The sequence below is a fragment of the Oryctolagus cuniculus genome, chromosome 14, assembly GCF_964237555.1.
Source record: "Oryctolagus cuniculus chromosome 14, mOryCun1.1, whole genome shotgun sequence".
Taxonomy (NCBI): domain Eukaryota; kingdom Metazoa; phylum Chordata; class Mammalia; order Lagomorpha; family Leporidae; genus Oryctolagus; species Oryctolagus cuniculus.
Genome location: NC_091445.1, coordinates 39,419,485 through 39,437,669, shown reverse-complemented (window position 1 = coordinate 39,437,669; position 18,185 = coordinate 39,419,485). Strand labels below are relative to the sequence as shown.

Below are 18,185 nucleotides of genomic sequence, written 5' to 3'. Positions count from 1 at the left end.
GCCGGTTCAAGACCCAGCTGTTCTACTTCTAATCCAGCTCCTTGCTATGGCCCCGGAAAGCAGTAGAAGATGGCCCAAGTCCTTGGGCCCCTGCATCCGTCTGGGAGACCCAGAAGAAGCTCCTGGCTCCTGGTTTCAGATCAGCGCAGCTCTGGCTGTTGCAGCCAATTGGGGAGTGAATCAGCGGATGGAAGACTTCTCTTCTTTCTGTGTGTGTGTGTGTGTGTGTGTGCACGCGTGTTGCGCGCCTCTCAGTAACTCTACCTTTCAAATAAATCTTTTATTTTTTTTGATATATTACCTTTTTTTTTTTTGACAGGCAGAGTGGACAGTGAGAGAGAGAGACATAGAGAAAGGTCTTCCTTTGCTGTTGGTTCACTCTCTAATGGCTGCCACGGCTGGCACGCTGCGACCAGCGCACCGCGCTGATCCAAAGGCAGGAGCCAGGTGTTTATCCTGGTCTCCCATGGGGTGCAGGGCCCAAGCACTTGGGCCATCCTCCACTGCACTTCTGGGCCACAGCAGAAAGCTGGCCTGGAAGAGGGGCAACCGGGACAGAATCCGGCGCCCCGACCGGGACTAGAACCCGGTGTGCCGGCACCGCAAGGCGGAGGATTAGTCTATTGAGCCGCGGCGCCGGCCCCAAATAAATAAATCTTTTATAAAATAAAATAAAAGTTTCTAGCAGCCTAACCCACTATGCCATAATGCTGGCTCCGAACAATTATTTTCTATCTGAAGTGCTTACTAAATTTCCTCATTGTGTGCAGCTGTTTTTCAGTTAACTCTCTTGAGTTTTATAGGTAAGCAGTCATTTCATCTGCATATGTAGTTTTAGTTTTTTCTCTTCTACTTTTTAAAGCTCTAATTTCTTTCTCCTTTCTAAAAATTGTATTCAAATAACTTAAAATGTTAATAGTCCCATTATTGGACATCTTTTCTTTGTTCCTGGTGTCAGTGGGAGTACTTCCAATGTTTAGTAAGTAAAATACTCACTTTCAGACTGTGATGGATACATATTATGATGTGAAGAAAATGGTAATCCTATTTCACTCAGTTTTTTTCAAGATTGAGTATTGTTGGACACCTTTTCTATAAAGAGATAGGACTTTTCTCCTCAGAGCTGTTGAATTGTATAGACTGTGTAATACTGTGTGTTTTCTGCATTCCTGAAACAAACTCTTAGTGACTGTGATATCTTTTTTCATTAAAGTTTATTTATTTGTAAAGTAGAGTGACAGAGAGAAAGATCTTCCATCTTCAACAGATGGGACTTGGGCAGATGGAAGCCAAGAGCCAGGACCTCATCTGGACCTCCCCTGTTGGTGATCCCAGCCCACCTACTTGGACCACTGTGTCCTGCCTCTCAGAGTGCACATTAGCAGGGAGCTGGGTCAGAGGAAAGGCTCAGACTGGCACTCCAGTATGGGGTGGTCTGTAACATTTCATATGGAATTTATACACTGATGTTACGTGAGACTGGTTAACTGGTTAGGCTTGATTCATAAAAAGCATTTGAGGGGCAGGCATTTGGTACAGTGGGTAAGATGCCACTTTTAAAAAAAATTTTTTTTTTATTTGACAGACAGTGAGAGAAAGAGAGAGAAAGGTCTTCCTTCTGTTGGTTCACCCCCCAAATGGCTGCTACAGCCGGCGCTGCGCTGATCCGAAGCCAGGAGCCAGGTGCTTCTTCCTGGTCTCCCACAGGGGTGCAGGTGCCCAAGCACTTGGGCCATCCTCCGTTGCCCTCCTGGGCCACAGCAGAGAGCTGGACTGGAAGAGGAGCAGCTGGGACTAGAACCCGGCACCCATATGGGATACTGGTGCCACAGGCGGAGGATTAGCCAAGTGAGCCTCGGTGCCGGCCCCAAGGTGCCACTTTGAGTGGACTTGCCTGGTTTCAAGCCCTGGCTCTGCCCCTGATTCTGTCTTCCTGCTAGTGTGTATCTTGGGAGGCAGCAGGTGATAGCTCAAGTAGTTGTATCCCTTCCACCTACATAGAAAACCTGACTTGAGTTCTGGCTTCCAGACATTTGGGTAGTAAATCAGTGGATGAGAACTGTCTCTCAAATGAAATAAATAAAGGACACTTAACAACTGTCTTTTTACTGGACTCTGGAACAGTTTAATTAATGGTAGCAGTGTCTTTTCCATCAACATTTGGTAAGTATGCCTCCTGTAATACATGTCTGACTCTAGAGCTTTCTGAGAGATGGCATGCTTTCTTAAAGAAGGAAAGACTTAAAATTTTATGTAATAAATGGATTTCTAATGTTTTTTGTAAATTTTCTTAAAACAGGTATGTTCAAAGGAATTAATAAATGTTTTTGAGGAAGCAGGTGAGTGAAGTAAATTTTAACATGATTGAATGTTGCTGAATACCCCTGAATATTTTTGATGTATTTTCTCTGAGAGTGATTCTTTTATTCTCAGCATTTCTTCCCTTCAACAACTGCCTTTTAGTTGAAGATGAAGGAATGTTTAAATCGGTACTTACCATTACCTGAAAATTCACTTAGAGCCAGACATCTTTTCAGGCTTAAGTCACCTATGGAAGCCCAAAGGATGTTAGAATAAACTCTCTCAAGGATATTAAACCATTTAGGGTCCAGTTCCCTCATAAATAAGACAACCAGACATATTTATCCTGTATTTTATACACTTGTTATCAATTTTTTATGGTGTTATTTCTCTTTTCTTTCAAACTTAATGTGCCTTAAGCTTATCATTCTCATCTTTAGCCATTGCTTAACTGTGACAATGCCACTTGTGAATTAAAAAGAAGTTGGTAATGACATTTAACAGAGTTAACCATGGGAAGGTTCAATAACCTTGGTGGTTCTCATTCTTTACAACATTGTCACAGATTTTACCTCAGTTGTCGCAACTGGGACTGTGAAACTGACACGTGATTGGAGTTTCTGTTTTCTAATAATGTCCAATATTTCTCCCATCTCTTCCTGTCCTGTAAAAGCATTTGACAAATCACAGTGCACTGAAATGCTAGTCAATGTGTTCCATCGCATCTGTAATTGGGTTGTTTGTTTCAGTGGGTATACTTGCCAACTCCATTCCCCCTTTACTCTGCTAGAAAATTTCCACTGGGACTAGGCCTGAAAAGCAGCTATCTTAAAGGAAAAAAATTTTTTTTAATTTAACGAGAAATTTCTCCATGTTTTGTGCTAATTAAATGCTTTTCAAGGTTTTTAAAATACTATTTAAGGCCTCTTTAAGTGTTTGAGATTCTATGGGCCTAATTTTTCCATGTGGCCATGGAATTACTGCCTCTGCTTTGGGTTAGTGTTTCTATATTATAATAGCCCTAGATTTTTAGAACATCATCATCAAATTCAAGAAATATTCATAGAAAAAGATTTTATAGGCAAGATATTGTGATATGACTATTTTATATCTGACTACAGAGGCTGTTGCAAATTTTTTACCAGTTATATTAATAGTTCTAGTAACTCCACTAATTATAATTTAGCCTAATCTTTTTAGGGTAGGTTTATCATAGAGTGGCCCTTCCAATACTGTGATTAAATTGCATTATTTCGATGTATGTGCTTACTGTTTGCCTTCCGGTTTGTTTTTTTTTTAAGGGAAGTCTTACAAGGGTCAAGATATTTCTCCTACCATAGGAAGCACGTTGAGTCCAGAACCTCAAAAGGAACACCGTGAATCAACTCTGCAAAGTATAGGATCTAGAACTGTTGATAACATTGGCCATACACTTGGAGAGAAAAGTGTGCCTCAGTTACCTCAGGTTGAGACAACAGTGTCTGATAAGGAAGGAAGGACTGATGCTGCTTGTACGTCTCAGCAGATGGAGAGCAGGGCACCTGCCACAAAGCCGCCACTGTCCAGGTACCACAAGACAACCTTCAGTGCAAGCTTCTCTCTCTCCGTCTCTCTTTCTCAGTGTATAAATATGAAGTACATGAAATGGCTACAACTTAGGTGTATCTGTAAAGATGAAATCTAGCACTGTGATGGCATTTTAGAAACCCAGTCTGTACCAGGAACGGAAAGGGAAGAAGTTTCAGCAGTTGGGAGTACAGAGATATTCCCGATAAGCATTCACTGCAGACATCCAGACTCTTAAGTGCTGCTACGACGGCTGTTTTAGATAGGAACTCTTAAACTGTGTTGTACACCTTTTCCAGATCATCCATGGTGATTCTGATTGTCACCTATTCTGCCATATGGGAGCTGCTCATACTCAGGTGGATGGTAGGAGACAAGAGGCTGATGTTTGAGATAACTCTGGAGCTTGCTTTTTTGAAGTCCCAGATAAATAATATGTTCTTTTTCTCTTTCATGGCATACCAACAAAGTAAAGCATGGTTTCCTATTTGTGAGAGTAAGTGTGGAATTTAAGCCCAAAGCCAGCTTCCCCCACATTGGTTTTCCTCAGAGTCTATAAGCAAGTTTTTGGGCTATTGATAACTGTTGGCTTGTCAGCAATACTCAAAAAGCTTACATGGTGAGGGAAACGGTGGGAAAGGACTGTGTTGCTTAAGTAGGCGTATTTAGTAAATCTATTTTGTTGTTACTAAAATTTCAAGTAGTAAAGCTTAAAATGTTTTGTCTGGCCTTGGAAATGTGCTGAAAATAGACAGCGGGAAGTATCCTGAGGGTTTGGGTGAAAACAGCTTGGAAGTAGTGTTTTAGAACAGAGGTCAGAGGACAGCACACTTTTTGTAAATGGGCACACAGTACATATTTTAGGCTTTGTGGAACTGTGGCCTATATTACAACTACTCAGCTCTGCAGTTGCAGTGCAAAAGTAGCAATAAACCATGTGTAAACAAACAGATGTGCTCCAGTAAAATCTACTTAGAGATTCAGGTTGGGCTGTACCTGGCTTGGTTGACCACAGTTTGCTGACCATTGCTTCAGAGCCTTACTTGCTACTCAAAGTGTGGTTCTAGGACCAGCAGCAAGGACAGTGTTAGGAGTGCAGGACTTGGGCCACACCTGCTATCAACTGTGTAATGATCTTCATTATAGTAAGATACTCATTTGGGAAGCACTGCCTGTCACAGCGTGGTGGTATCAGTACTCCACACAGATATAGGGGCCCAAGGACTTGGGCAATCCTCCACTGCTTCCCTAGGCCATTAGCAGAGAGCTGGACCAGAAGAGGAGCAGCCGGGATATGAGCCCACACCCATGTGGGATGCTGGTGCTGCAGATGAAGGCTTAGCCTACTATGCCACAGTGCCAGCTCCTTGAAACACACTTTTCAAAAACAAGTATAACCTGGTCTTATCTTTCTGGGACCCAGACCTGCTTACACAGCAGGAAGAATAAAGCCACCAACTTTTTAAAAAACATTTTTTTCTTTCCCCTTTATTTTAAAAAAAAATTTAAGTTATACAAATTTTATGTGTATATATACAGATTTAGCAACATAGTGATACTTCCCACCCTACCCTCCCTCCCACTTCTTCCTCCCTCTCCTATTCCCACTTTTAATTTTTACAAAGATTTGTTTTCACTTCACTTAATGATTGTAAGGTTAAACCTACACTAAGTAAAGAGTTCAACAAATAGTATGAAGGAAAAAAACACTGTTCTTCAACAGAAGAGACAAGAGCTGTAAATAGTCATTGAATCTCAAAATGTCCATTTTACTGTAATACATTACATTTTAGGTACTTTATTAGTTACCCCAGATCAGGGAAAACATATGATATCTGTCTTGTTGGGACTGGCTTATTTCACTTAGTATAATTGTCTCTAGTTGGATCCATTTTGTTGGAAAAGACAGGATTTCCTTTTTTTTTTTTTTTTTTTTTTTCCTGCAGCTGAGTAGAACTCCATAGTGTATATACTATAGTTTCTTTATCCAGTCAACAGTTGATGGACTCCTGGGTTGATTCCCTATCTTAGCTATTGTGACTTGAGCTGCAGTGAATATAGGGGTACAGATAACTCATATGCTGATTTCTTCTGGTTTGGGTGAATTCCCAGGAATAGGATGGCTCGATCATATGGTAGGTCTATATTCAGATTTCTGAGGTAAAGCCACCAACTTTTACATCGCCTGGCTAATCATGGAAATATGTCCAGGCTTCAAATAACTTGAGTTTTAATTTTTTTCTAGGCAGAGCAATGTAAGATTAAAATGGGGAAAGATATTTAATATTTAATGTTAAGCTTTAAAAAGAAACCTGCTGTCATTGCTATGTATCTTCATAGAGGACTATGATGAGAAAGTACAAAAGACACTGTCATTCAGAGAAAAAAAAATCAATGTGTCTCTCTAGGTATTCTTGAATAACTTTTTAATTTTGCATTTCTAGACCTGGCAGAAGACCCTTGGGATTTTTATCTTTAATATGTTCAAAAAATAGTCTGGAGTCTGATGAACCCACTCAGGTCCATAGAAAGAAGCGCCTAAAACCTCTTATACCTGTATCAAGACAGAATTTGAAAAGGTCTACCCCACTCAATGAAGGCCAGGAAAAAAATGCGGAGTCCTCTGATGCGCTTCCATCTCCAGGTGTTGTTGCTAATGCTCCGTCTGAGAATGCTGGCGATTCAGCAGCTCAGGTGTGTGGTGACCACTCTGTTGTTTGTGTAAAATGGGTTGGGTTTCATACTTAACTGGGGAAACATCATAATTGCTATTTGAATATCAGAAATTATTTCACAGCAGTTGCATCTGGCTCCTCCCCATGGCGTCCCCTCCATACTGAAAAGTTAGCTATCAAATTAAGAAGTTACAGCTCTGTAGTATCGAATTAGCCATACGTGTACACACAGTTACCATTACTTTAATTTAAAGCCCACTTCTGACTTGTGGTAGCAGAATGAAGCAGTGCTTGCATTTTATTTGCCTTAGGAGACATGTCCTGACACCTATAAGAATTTAAGGGACTATGAATTGTTTGTGTGTTTCATTTCTGTGTGTTTCTTTCTTTTCTTTTTTTTACAAGCAGAGTTAGACAGTGAGAGAGAGAGAGAGACAGAGAGAAAGGTCTTCCTTCTGTTGGTTTACCCCCCAAATGGCCCCTATGGCCAGGGTGCTGTGCCGATCCGAAGCCAGGAGCCAGGTGCTTCCTCCTAGTCTCCCATGCAGGTGTAGGGCCCAAGCACTTGGGCCATCCTCCACTGCCTTCCTGGGCCACAGCAGAGAGCTGGACTGGAAGAGGAACAACCGGGACAGAATCCGGCGCCCCGACCGGGACTAGAACCCGGTGTGCCAGCGCTGCAGGCGGAGGATTAGCCTATTGAGCCGCGGCGCTGGCCAAGATTATTTCCTTAATTTTAATAGTAGGAAATTAAATTGTTGGGTCCATATGAACATATTTAGAAGTCAGTATTTATTGGCATATTGTTTTTGAAGCAGATGATATCCATTTAGGTTATGATTAGCAGTATCTAAATGTTGTGTTGCATTTTTCTTTTTATTTCTTTTTGTTTGTTTGTTTCCCAGAAACCTTTTATTTAAGGAATACAAACTTCATGCATTTCATAAATACAACTTTAGGAACATCGTGATTCTTCCCACCCTACCTGCCCTCCCACCCTTCTTTCTCCTCCCTCTGCTATTCCCATTCTTATTTTTTAAAAATAAGATCTATTATTAATTAATATACATAAGATTAACTCTATACAAAGTAGAGTTCAACAAACAGCGTGAAAAAAAAAAAACTGTTCCTCCACAATTGAGACAAGTGCTGTTCAAAGTCTTCATATCTCAAAGTGTCAATTTCACTTCTATAGATTATCATGCATTTTTATTTTCACTGTCTTCTTTAGGACTCTCGTGATCAACCCTTATTGACAGAAGAGTGTAAAAGTGGCCAGAAGCAGGCACCTGCGGAGGAGCCAACCTCAGTCTCTGAGTATTTCTTCAATGATATCTTCATTGAAGTGGATGAAACAGAATAAGACATTCTTAGGTTTTTTATCTTTTTAATTTCTGGACTCAGTTACATCAACAAAGCAGTATTTAGCAAAAAAGGAAAGGAAAAAAAAATCACTGTCTGTTTTTCTTTAGATTGATTTTGAATATTTAAGGAGCTTGAAGCTTGATTGGAAGCTTTTGTAATCAGTGGAAAAGATTGCTTGAGGTTCCTTCCTTCTGATTGATTCAGCATTTTGGAAGTACCAAGCAATTAGGACCTGCTTTCTCAGACAGAAATGCAGCTCTTGTTTACATTCTGACTCTTCCTGTGCGGAGCACACATGGACATTGGGAATGTCGTGGATAAATATCTCTGTACAAATCACAGTGCCGACGTCTTTGGAGGTTGATTGTATTTAACATTTTGTGAACTTCTCTTTGGAAGGTTTTTTTTCTTTGTCTGTTTTTTGGGGTGATGATGAAGGCCTTTTCAGTTGCCTTTAAGTATAGAAAAGCAAATTGTGAAATTCCACTTTAGTATGCTAAGATTAAAACTTTTCTATTATCAGCTGTTTGGCTGACTGAAAAATATGTATTTTTCTAATTCATGGTGATGTAACATTAGTCCTAATTGAAGAACTAGTATTTAAAGTTATTATTTATAAAATGACACATCAGAGAGCTTATTTATTTTTAAATTTTTTATTTAAAATGCTAGTCAGTTTTAATTATTTTCATCCCTCTGATTGTGGGTAAGGGAGGCATTAACAAATTTTGTCTCCTTTTCCTCTTTAATTTTAAAGATATTTAAAATGATACAACTAAAATGTTTGGGTAGTGTATATGTGTTGAATACTTTTTTTCATCGTTTATTATCTTTGTACTGTGAATTTTTTTGTTTTTATTTCTTGAATAATCTCAGGATTTTCATGGGTGAGAAAAACTCGTAAGTTGATTTATGAAAAAATTTCCATACAAAACGCAATCTCCTATATACACACATACACACTCCTTTTTAAAAAAAAAAAACAAAAACCTACTTCTTGATAGTTTTTCCACCATTAATTTCTGCTCAAGGAACTTCTTAGGCCTTTAAGTACACAACATAATTTTGATGTTAAAAGTAGAAAATAATGTAATAAGACTTTATATAAAAGTCAGTGATTACCATCAATATGAATTTAGGGTTTTTAATTTTGAAGCTTCATGATTTACATATTATTAAATAGAGTAGATAATTATCTGTTACCTATTCCAGCAAATCTTAGGAGTTCAAATTAAACTTCTCCAAGAGCAGATTGATTGTGGTTTTATTTGCAAAGCTTTTTGAGTTGGAAACATTTTGTGCAGAATAATCTGGGCTTTGCCAGATGTCACCGTGGCAGCCAGACAAGCCTGCCCTTTGAGTGGGAAAGCAGCCACAGACAGTACTTGAATGGAGAACCGTGGCTGAATTGGGCTCCTAGTTTGATTTGACCCCTGTGGTGCTGACGTGTCTATGTATGAGTTGTTGAAATCATGACTTGTGCCTAAAAGTCTGATGTGTGGATTGCATTATGAACTGATCAGATTTTTATTGGGAAGATATTTTAAAGTCCAGATAATTGTGTCTATATGTTGAAACACTGGTAGCCAGTTTTCAGGCTCCTTAGTAAGAAGGAGTGTGGCTCAGCAAGTGTAACAGTAAAGCTAATCTGTTGAAATGATTGCTGTAAGAGCTTTCGTATTCATTGCCTTATAGTAAAATTTACAGTAACTTTGTCACAAGAGAGGATGTATAAACTGGGAGATTCTCTATAGATATGCATTTATTTATTTTGTGTGATTAATATGTTACAAAAATCATGGAGTAAACCACATTGCTATTTTATAACTTGTTTTTGTAAATTCTAAACAATCTCATATTCTGAAAAGGCTTCCTTCTCTTAATTAATGTTGAGTATTGGATGTCCATGACTGTTATCCCTGTGTAATATTTATTTTTTAACTTTGTCCACATCTATTCCTGCTCATCTACAGTAAAATAATTTTATGGAAGATAAAATTACTGTACAAAGAATACAGAAGGCATTCCTTTTATTAGAGAATAAAGTTGGCCAACTAAATTATCCTAGTTTTTCTTAAAATGGATCTTGGGCAAAGAGAAACATAATCAGTGTATTTATCTTGTAAGATGGAAAGACCTATGCTGAGTCTGATTAATGTAAGAAGATGTTGCAAAGAATTGATTTTATAAATCTTAAAGGAGATGTGATTGAAGGGATTTATCTTTTCTTGATTTTTCCTTCTGAACATTGATGTCTTTAGAAAGTGATCAACATGATGGTTTCAGGGCCTAATTGTTGGTAAATGGTTGAGACTCAGATAAAAATGTTAATATCCACTGTTTACCACCATGTTATTTGAATTAGAAGTGACCATGTATATTATCTTGCTTGAAGAAGTATTTGACAAAAAAAAGCAGTATCTGTCATTTGTAAATTTTCTTGTTCTAAAGAAAGCATTATGTTCTATAGATATAAATTATGTAAATAAAAGTTATTTTATACCATTTCTATTGTGTCCTTTTCAAACAAGTTATTTATGTTCAGTTAACCAAACCAGTTACTGTTTTCACCTATACTGTGCACTTACTTTCTTCCTTCTGTAAAAACACAGCTGGAAGAATTAATTTTTATTCTTCTAAGCTTGCTATGTTTTGCTCTTGTAAGAGTAAAGAATAAAGAACAGCCTGCCCCCATATCTCTGACATGTAAAAAATTGCTTACATTTATTTTCTCCTTCTATAATGAATTTCTAAATATATGAGCTTGATCTGTTTTACTCATTTCTTTTCCTCTTCTTCTACCACACACTATGTTTTCTCTGTAGAGAAAGACAAATGGGAAACTTTAGACCTGGATATAATATAAAGTTGGATTTACAAAGTAGATATTGGCAGAATCTGAGTTGGCCAAAAAGTTTAGTCGAGAGAAATGTCTGGAAACTTTCCTGAAATGTAGGCAGTCTAGTCATTTCTCCAGATACTTGGCCTTGAGTTTTGCTATACTATCAAAGAGCTGCTCATATGGGCTGCATTTTTTTGTCTGCCCATTTTTAGGGACAATGTCAAGTACAGAAGTCTAAAAAAATAGTTTTTATTATAATGATGCAGACTTTGTTTATTATCATCTAGTATCCTATTTATGACAACCTATATTTTGTTCTAGTGCTAGGAATAATTGTGTTTCTTTTCGATTAATTTTTTTTTAATATGTGGTGTATCTGAATCTTCGTATTTTCTTTCGAAGGGCAAAGTCAAACTGGGAACCAACATGTTACAAGGTAGAATACTTTATGTCACACATTTTGCATATTAAATTCATTCTCATTTCCTCCCGTCTAGATTTTTAGAAACCTGTCACCTTTTCAAAATAAGAAGCTATGATTTATTAAACTGGGCATAGTGCTAACCTCTTCACTTTTCCCTTCTGTACCTGTCAGTTAATCTAATGTCTTCCAGGATTAAACATGGGTTCCTTCCTCTTTTTTTTTTTTTTCTTTTTTTTTTTTTTTTTTAAAGAGATTTATTTGTTTGAAAGGCAGAGAAACAGAGGGGGGAAAGACAAAGAGATTTTCCTTTTTTTTTTTTTTAAGATTTATTAATTTATTTGAAAGGCAGAGTTACAGAGAGGCAGAGGCAGAGCGAGAGGTCTTTCATCTGCTGGTTCATTCCCCAAATAGTTGCAACCACTGGAGCTGTTCCAATCTGAAGCCAGAAGCCAGGAGCTTCTTCCAGGTCTCCCACATGGGTGCAGTGGCCCAAGGACTTGGGCCATCTTCTGCTTTCCCAGCCATAGCAGAGAGCTGGATTGGAAGAGGAGCAGCTGGGACTTGAACCGGTGCCCATATGGGAAAGCTGACATTGCAGGCAGCAGCTTTACCCGCTACGCCACAGTGCCAGCTCTGAAAAAGATTTTCTGCTGGCTTACTCACCCAAATGGCTGTAACAGCCATGTCTGGGATAGGGTGAAGTAAGGAGCCAAGAACTCCATCTGGGCCTCCCATGAGGGTGGCAGGGGCCCATACAGTAGGGCCATCATCAGTTGCCTTCCCAGGCATGTCAGCATGGAGCTGAATTTGAAGCAAATCAACTTGGAATCAAACTAGCACTTTAGTATGGTATGCTATTGTTCTAAGGAGTGGCTGAACCTGCTGTCCAACAATGCTAGCCCCCACTATCCTCCTTTTATTAGGTTGAGCCATATTATCTGTGTTCATTTCCTTTGGATTAATACCCCTTAGTGGGGTGCTAAATCGTATGGTAATGTCCCTATTGAAGTTGGTGAATTACCCAGTTCTCTTAACTGTTGGTTCAGCGACTCTGTAATAACCTTTATGTTTCCTATTGGAAACATCTTCCATTGGATACTAGAACCTCCAAATACATAAAGGTTGAGGGCAAAGAGATGGGAAGCAATAATCTGCAAGTGGCATGGTGAGAGGGGCTGCTCCCCGTTAAGCTCTATAGTTTTAAGACTTGTGTATTCTGACTCTGAGGAAGACGGCACTTTACATTGGCTGCTAGTTTTAAGGCATATACAACATTGTCTTCTCTTCTTGACTAGAACTCTTTCAACTCAGTCTTCATGAGGCCATTCCACCCAGCAGCTACTTCTTTATTTTTATTTATTTGAAAGGCAGACAGATGTTCCATCCTCTGGCTCACGCTCCAGATGCCCACAACAGCTGAAGCTAAGCCAGGCTGAAGTCAAGAGATACCTGCACCACCATGTTTATAGCAGCCAAAACATGGAATCAACCAAGGGGTCCATCAGCAGATTAAGTGGATAAAGAAAATTTGGCATGTCTACACAATGGAATATTGTTCAGCTATTTAAAAAAATGAAATTCTAACATTGCAGCAAAATGGATGCAAGTGCCGAACATCATGTTGAGTGAAATGCCACACAGGGAAAGACAAATACCACGTTCTCCCTCATGTATGTGAGCTAAAATTAAAAATGGGGGGAAAAAAGCCTGCATATATCGTTATTACTACAAATATAGTTTTGTCAAACTTTATTTTATGTCTTTGCCAAAGCAATGGTTAACAATGTTATACTGGGGCAGGTTTTAGGCTGTAAAGCCACTGCCTATGACACCGACATCCCAGTTCAAGTCCTGGCTGCTCCACTTCCAATCCAGCTCCCTGCTAATGGCCTGGGAAAAGCAGTGGAAGATGACCCAAGTGTTTGGACCCCTGCCGCCCAAATGGGAGACCCGATGGAATTCCAAACTCCAGGCTTTGGCCTGGCTCAGTGCTGGCCATTGTAGCCATTTAGGGAGTGAACCAGTCGATTTAAGATATTCTCTTTCTTTCTCTAACTCTGACTTTCAAATAATAATAATAAAAAAGTTATACTACCAAGTTTTAATGACCTGTGATTACTCTCAAATTTGCTGTATGTGGGTGAAATGGTCATCTTTCTGTCTGAATGTTGTTTACAGCCCTTCCTATATCTACACTAAACTGGGGTCTTCTGGCTCTACTTGTTGAACTCTTTATTAAATGGAGCATTAAGCCCTGGACAGTGATGCAAATTAAAAAATATGTTATCTCAGAAAAAAAGAATAGAGAAGGAGGAAGGGAATATCATTATATTCTTAGAATGTATCTACTAACTATATTCAGTCTGTTGAAAACAAACTAAAAATTAATTAAAAAAAAAAAAAGGTTGCTGGCAGAATGCTGTTGGCACACAGACAGTTCCACACCAAGAACATGAATATCCCAATTAAAAAAAAAAAAAAAGCTTTGAGGCCGGCGCCGCGGCTCACTAGGCTAATCCTCCGCCTTGCGGCGCCGGCACACCAGATTCTAGTCCCGGTCGGGGCGCCAGATTCTGTCCTGGTTGCCCCTCTTCCAGGCCAGCTCTCTGCTGTGGCCCAGGAGTGCAGTGGAGGATGGCCCAGGTGCTTGGGCCCTGCACCCCATGGGAGACCAGGATAAGTACCTGGCTCCTGCCATTGGATCAGCGCGGTACGCTGGCCGCAGCGCGCTGGCCACGGCGGCCATTGGAGGGTGAACCAACGGCAAAGGAAGACCTTTCTCTCTCTCTCTCTCACTGTCCACTCTGCCCGTCAAAAAAAAAAAAAAAAAAAAAAAAGCTTTGTTCCCTGTGTGACGATGGAAGGGGTCCTGTGTAATCAACCTGCCACCGGGTCTCCCTGGTGAATGTCAGGTAGGTAAGGAGGTGGTAGCAGGGAGGGGCCGTGGGCACCAGCTCTCCCTGCATGCCCTGCCTGTGCTGCAGCTCCACCTGCACTGTCCCAGCCCTGCAAAACTGCCACTGCCACTGGGAACCAGCACCAGCCAAAAATCACCGGCATGGCTGCCAATGGCATCCCCATGAGGACCTTTAGCTAACTGTGTCATAATAAAGTTACCATGGCTGACACCCCTACATTATGCACCTTCACCATGACACTTTCCAAAAAAAGGCAAGGGAATGAATGAGTGGCACTCATCTCTGCCCGTATGAATATGCAATGAAACCCCACTCCAGACAACACCCCTTGTGCCTCCAGTCGTATAAAGGGAGGGGCCAAACCTTGTTGAGTGCAGCTCACTCTTTGAGTATGGGCACACTCTCTTTCCAGTGTGTACGTTCACTTTGCAAGAAGATAAATCTTGTTTCTCTGCTGACCTTTACCTGTATCCGGTCCTTGAATTCTTTCTTGTGTCAGAGACAAGAACTCAGCCATGCTACACCACAACCCATGGAGCCATTCAGGAGGCTCAGCACTGGTCTTTGCTGCTGCAGGCTGGGCACCCAGCAGTGGTGCAGTCACATCATTCTTGGTGAGAAGGCCTTTCTGCCTTTCTGTGGATTCTCTGCTGCAGTGGGCACTTAGAGCAGGGCCCATTATAAGCTCATTTACAGTGGGCAGCAGGGAAAGGTTGTGAGACACCTGAAAGATGAGTGACCTCATCCATCTGATCATGGACACTCTCTGTGCATATTTACATGGGACAAAAATATTTTCATACTCTGTGCCTATTTTGAGAGGCTTATACTCAAATTTTGCCTCCAGATTTCTTGATTACCAGTTTTCCATCTTTATTCTTCGCAAATTCCTGACTAGGCTGCTAATCTTTAGCTCCTGAGTTGATGTAGATCCAAACCTTGGAAGCTTCATCCAGACCTCCCACATGGGTGCAGGCGCCACTTGGGCCATCCTCCACTGCTTTCCCAGGCACATCAGCAGAGACGCTGGATCAGAAGAGGATCAGCCAGGACTTAAGCCACCACCCATATGGGATGCTGGCGCCACAGGTGGAGGCTTAGCCTCCTATGCCACAGCGCCAGCATCCTGTATGAGTGCCGGTTAAAGTCCTGGCTGCTCCACTTGCCAGGAGCCAGGAACTCCATCTGGATCTTCCACATGGGTGGCAAGGGCCTAAGTAAGCCCATAATGAGGGGGCTGGATTGGAAGTGGAGCATCCTGGACTCGAATCAGTGCTCTGATATGGGATGCTGGTGTTGCAGGCAGTGGCCTAACCCACTGTGCCACAACACTGGCCCCTGGAATTGTGTTTCTGATAAGTTCCCTGGGAACCATCTCTTTGGAATGAAGCCATCAAGGGACAGTGCCCGTCTATGGAAGCGTAGGGGCCTGACTTCAGTGGGCACCTGGCAATCTGCAAACCACTCCTGTCATAAAGACAGGAAGAGTTAATTTTCCTGTCGATAAGGGCAATCAGCAAGCACAGGTGGCTGCCCCAGTTACCAGGTGAGTTTAGTTTGAACCCTGTGTGACAGATCGTGCTGTTCGATCCTTTTGAGAACCACCCATTGCTTATCTTGAGAACACGTGTGAAATGGGTGGCCCTTCTTTGTCTCTGCTCTCTCCAGCTGCTTGCCTGTGATGCCCATCATACAAAGCGATCTGCCTTCTCTTCTACTTTTTTTTTTTTTTGACAGGCAGAGTGGACAGTGTATGTAGCTGTGCATAAAGGGTCAACTCAGCAGGCTCAGAGTGTTCAAGCCTTGCACATTCCAAAGACAAACAGCTCTAGACCAACTCCTAGAGATATCCCACAAACCCTGGGAACATCCTGCCAACAACAGTGCCTTTGTATGCCTCAGGCCTTGGGCCATGCCAGAGAGTCAATGCTATTTCATGTGAACTTTAACCTGTGTCCTTTTTTTTGGACAGGCAGAGTGGACAGTGAGAGAGAGAGACAGAGAGAAAGGTCTTCCTTTTTGCCGTTGGTTCACCCTCCAATGGCCGCTGCGGCCGGCGCGCTGCGGCCGGCACACCGCGCTGATCCGAAGGCAGGAACCAGGTGCTTCTCCTGGTCTCCCATGGGGTGCAGGGCCCAAGCACTTGGGCCATCCTCCACTGCACTCCCTGGCCACAGCAGAGAGCTGGCCTGGAAGAAGGGCAACCGGGAAAGAATCCGGCGCCTCGACCGGCACTAGAACCTGGTGTGCTGGCGCCGCAAGGCGGAGGATTAGCCTATTGAGCCGCAGCGCCAGCCTACCTTCTCTCCTTCTTTTGTGGAGAGGTTTTTCTGGGTTGGCAAGACACTTTGCTTTTAATTATGTATTTCCCAACAGTACCAACATACATAACCCTAGCTCAATGATTAAAATCAGGAAGTTGAAATTTGTACAATATTATTAACTAAAAGATTATAGAATTTCAAAAAGTAAAAGGTAGGGGCCGGCGCTGTGGCAGAGCAGGTAAAGCTGCCACCTGCAGTGCCAGCATCCCATATGCATGCTGGTTCGAGTCACAGCTGCTCCACTTCCGATACAGCTCTCTGCTATGGCCCGGGAAAGCAGTGGAGGACGGCCCAAGTCCTTGGACCCCTGCACCTGTGTGGGAGACCTGGGAGAAGCTCCTGGCTCCTGGCTTCAGATCAGCGCAGTTCTGGTGGTTCACTCATTGGAGAGAGCACCAGTGGTGGGAAGACCTCTCTCTCTCTGCTTCTCTTCCTCTCTCTGTTTAACTGACTTGAAAATAAATAAATAATTTTTTTTTAAAAAAAGTAAAAGGTATGTGGCTTTGCATGTTTGTCTATCATTCTTTGAAACTCGATTACCTGTACAGGTTCTCCGCCATAGTCAAGATACACACACTGTTCCATAGCTCCCAAAGCCCATCTGTGCTGTCCTGTGTGGTCATTTCCCCTCCCTCAACCCCTAGCCCCTGTCAACCACTTATCTATTTCCCCATCACTACACTTTTTCATTCCAAATGCACTATTCAAATGGACTCATACAGTGTGTAGCTGTGCATAAAGGGTCAACTCAGCAGGCTCAGAGTGCTCAAGCCTTGCACATTCCAAAGACAAACAGCTCTAGACCAACTCCTAGAGATATCCCACAAACCCTGGGAACATCCTGCCAACAACAGTGCCTTTGTATGCCTCAGGCCTTGGGCCATGCCAGAGAGTCAATGCTATTTCATGTGAACTTTAACCTGTGTCCTTTTTTTTTGGACAGGCAGAGTGGACAGTGAGAGAGAGAGACAGAGAGAAAGGTCTTCCTTTGCCGTTGGTTCACCCTCCAATGGCCGCTGCGGCCGGCGCGCTGCGGCTGGCGCACCGCGCTGATCCGAAGGCAGGAGCCAGGTGCTTCTCCTGGTCTCCCATGGGGTGCAGGGCCCAAGCACTTGGGCCACCCTCCACTGCACTCCCTGGCCACAGCAGAGAGCTGGCCTGGAAGAGGAACAACCGGGACAGAATCTGGCACCCCGACCGGGACTAGAACCTGGTGTGCCGGTGCCTCAAGGCGGAGGATTAGCCTAGTGAGCCGCGGCGCTGGCCACCTGTGTCCTTTCACTGTAAAAATCACAAGTATGAATATAACAACTTTTGGAGTTCTGTAAATCCTTCTAGTTAATCAGGAAACTCGGGGCAATTTTCTTTTACATAAACTAATTTAAAATTTTAGTCATTTATTTATTATGTTTATTTGAGAGGCAGAGAGAGAGAGAAACTACCAGAGAGACAGAGAACTCTCATCCACTGGTTCACTCCACAGATGCCTGGGATGGTCAGCACGGGACTGGGCTGAATCTGTGAGCCAGGAGCTCAATCCAGGTCACCTGGGCAGGAACCCAGTACTTGAGCCATCACCTGCAGCCTCCCAGGGTCTGCATCAGCAGGAAGCTGGAGTCAGAAGCCTGAGTGAGGCCAGTGCCATGGCTCACTAGGCTAATCCTCTACCTGCAGCGCCGGCACCGCGAGTTCCAGTCCCGGTTGGGGCGCCGGTTCTGTCCCGGTTGCTCCTCATCCAGTCCAGCTCTCTGCTGTGGCCCAGGAAGGCAG

General features: G+C 42.2%; 1 protein-coding gene across 10 annotated transcripts in view; it reads left to right on the top strand.

Annotated features, from left to right (window-relative positions):
• The window catches only part of BDP1 (BDP1 general transcription factor IIIB subunit), a 107,235-nt gene extending 96,821 nt beyond the window's left edge, over nt 1–10,414 (top strand). For 9 of the 10 annotated variants that reach the window (XM_070056571.1, XM_070056568.1, XM_070056569.1 and 6 more), the window contains 4 exons: nt 2,300–2,339; nt 3,603–3,867; nt 6,312–6,561; nt 7,774–10,414. In XM_070056571.1, coding sequence (XP_069912672.1) covers nt 2,300–2,339; nt 3,603–3,867; nt 6,312–6,561; nt 7,774–7,905 — 687 coding nt within the window. In that variant the 3' untranslated portion in view covers nt 7,906–10,414. The remainder of the gene's footprint in view (nt 1–2,299; nt 2,340–3,602; nt 3,868–6,311; nt 6,562–7,773) is intronic. The other variant, XR_007914355.2, reaches the window with a different exon arrangement.
• The last annotated feature ends 7,771 nt before the right edge of the window (nt 10,415–18,185 follow it).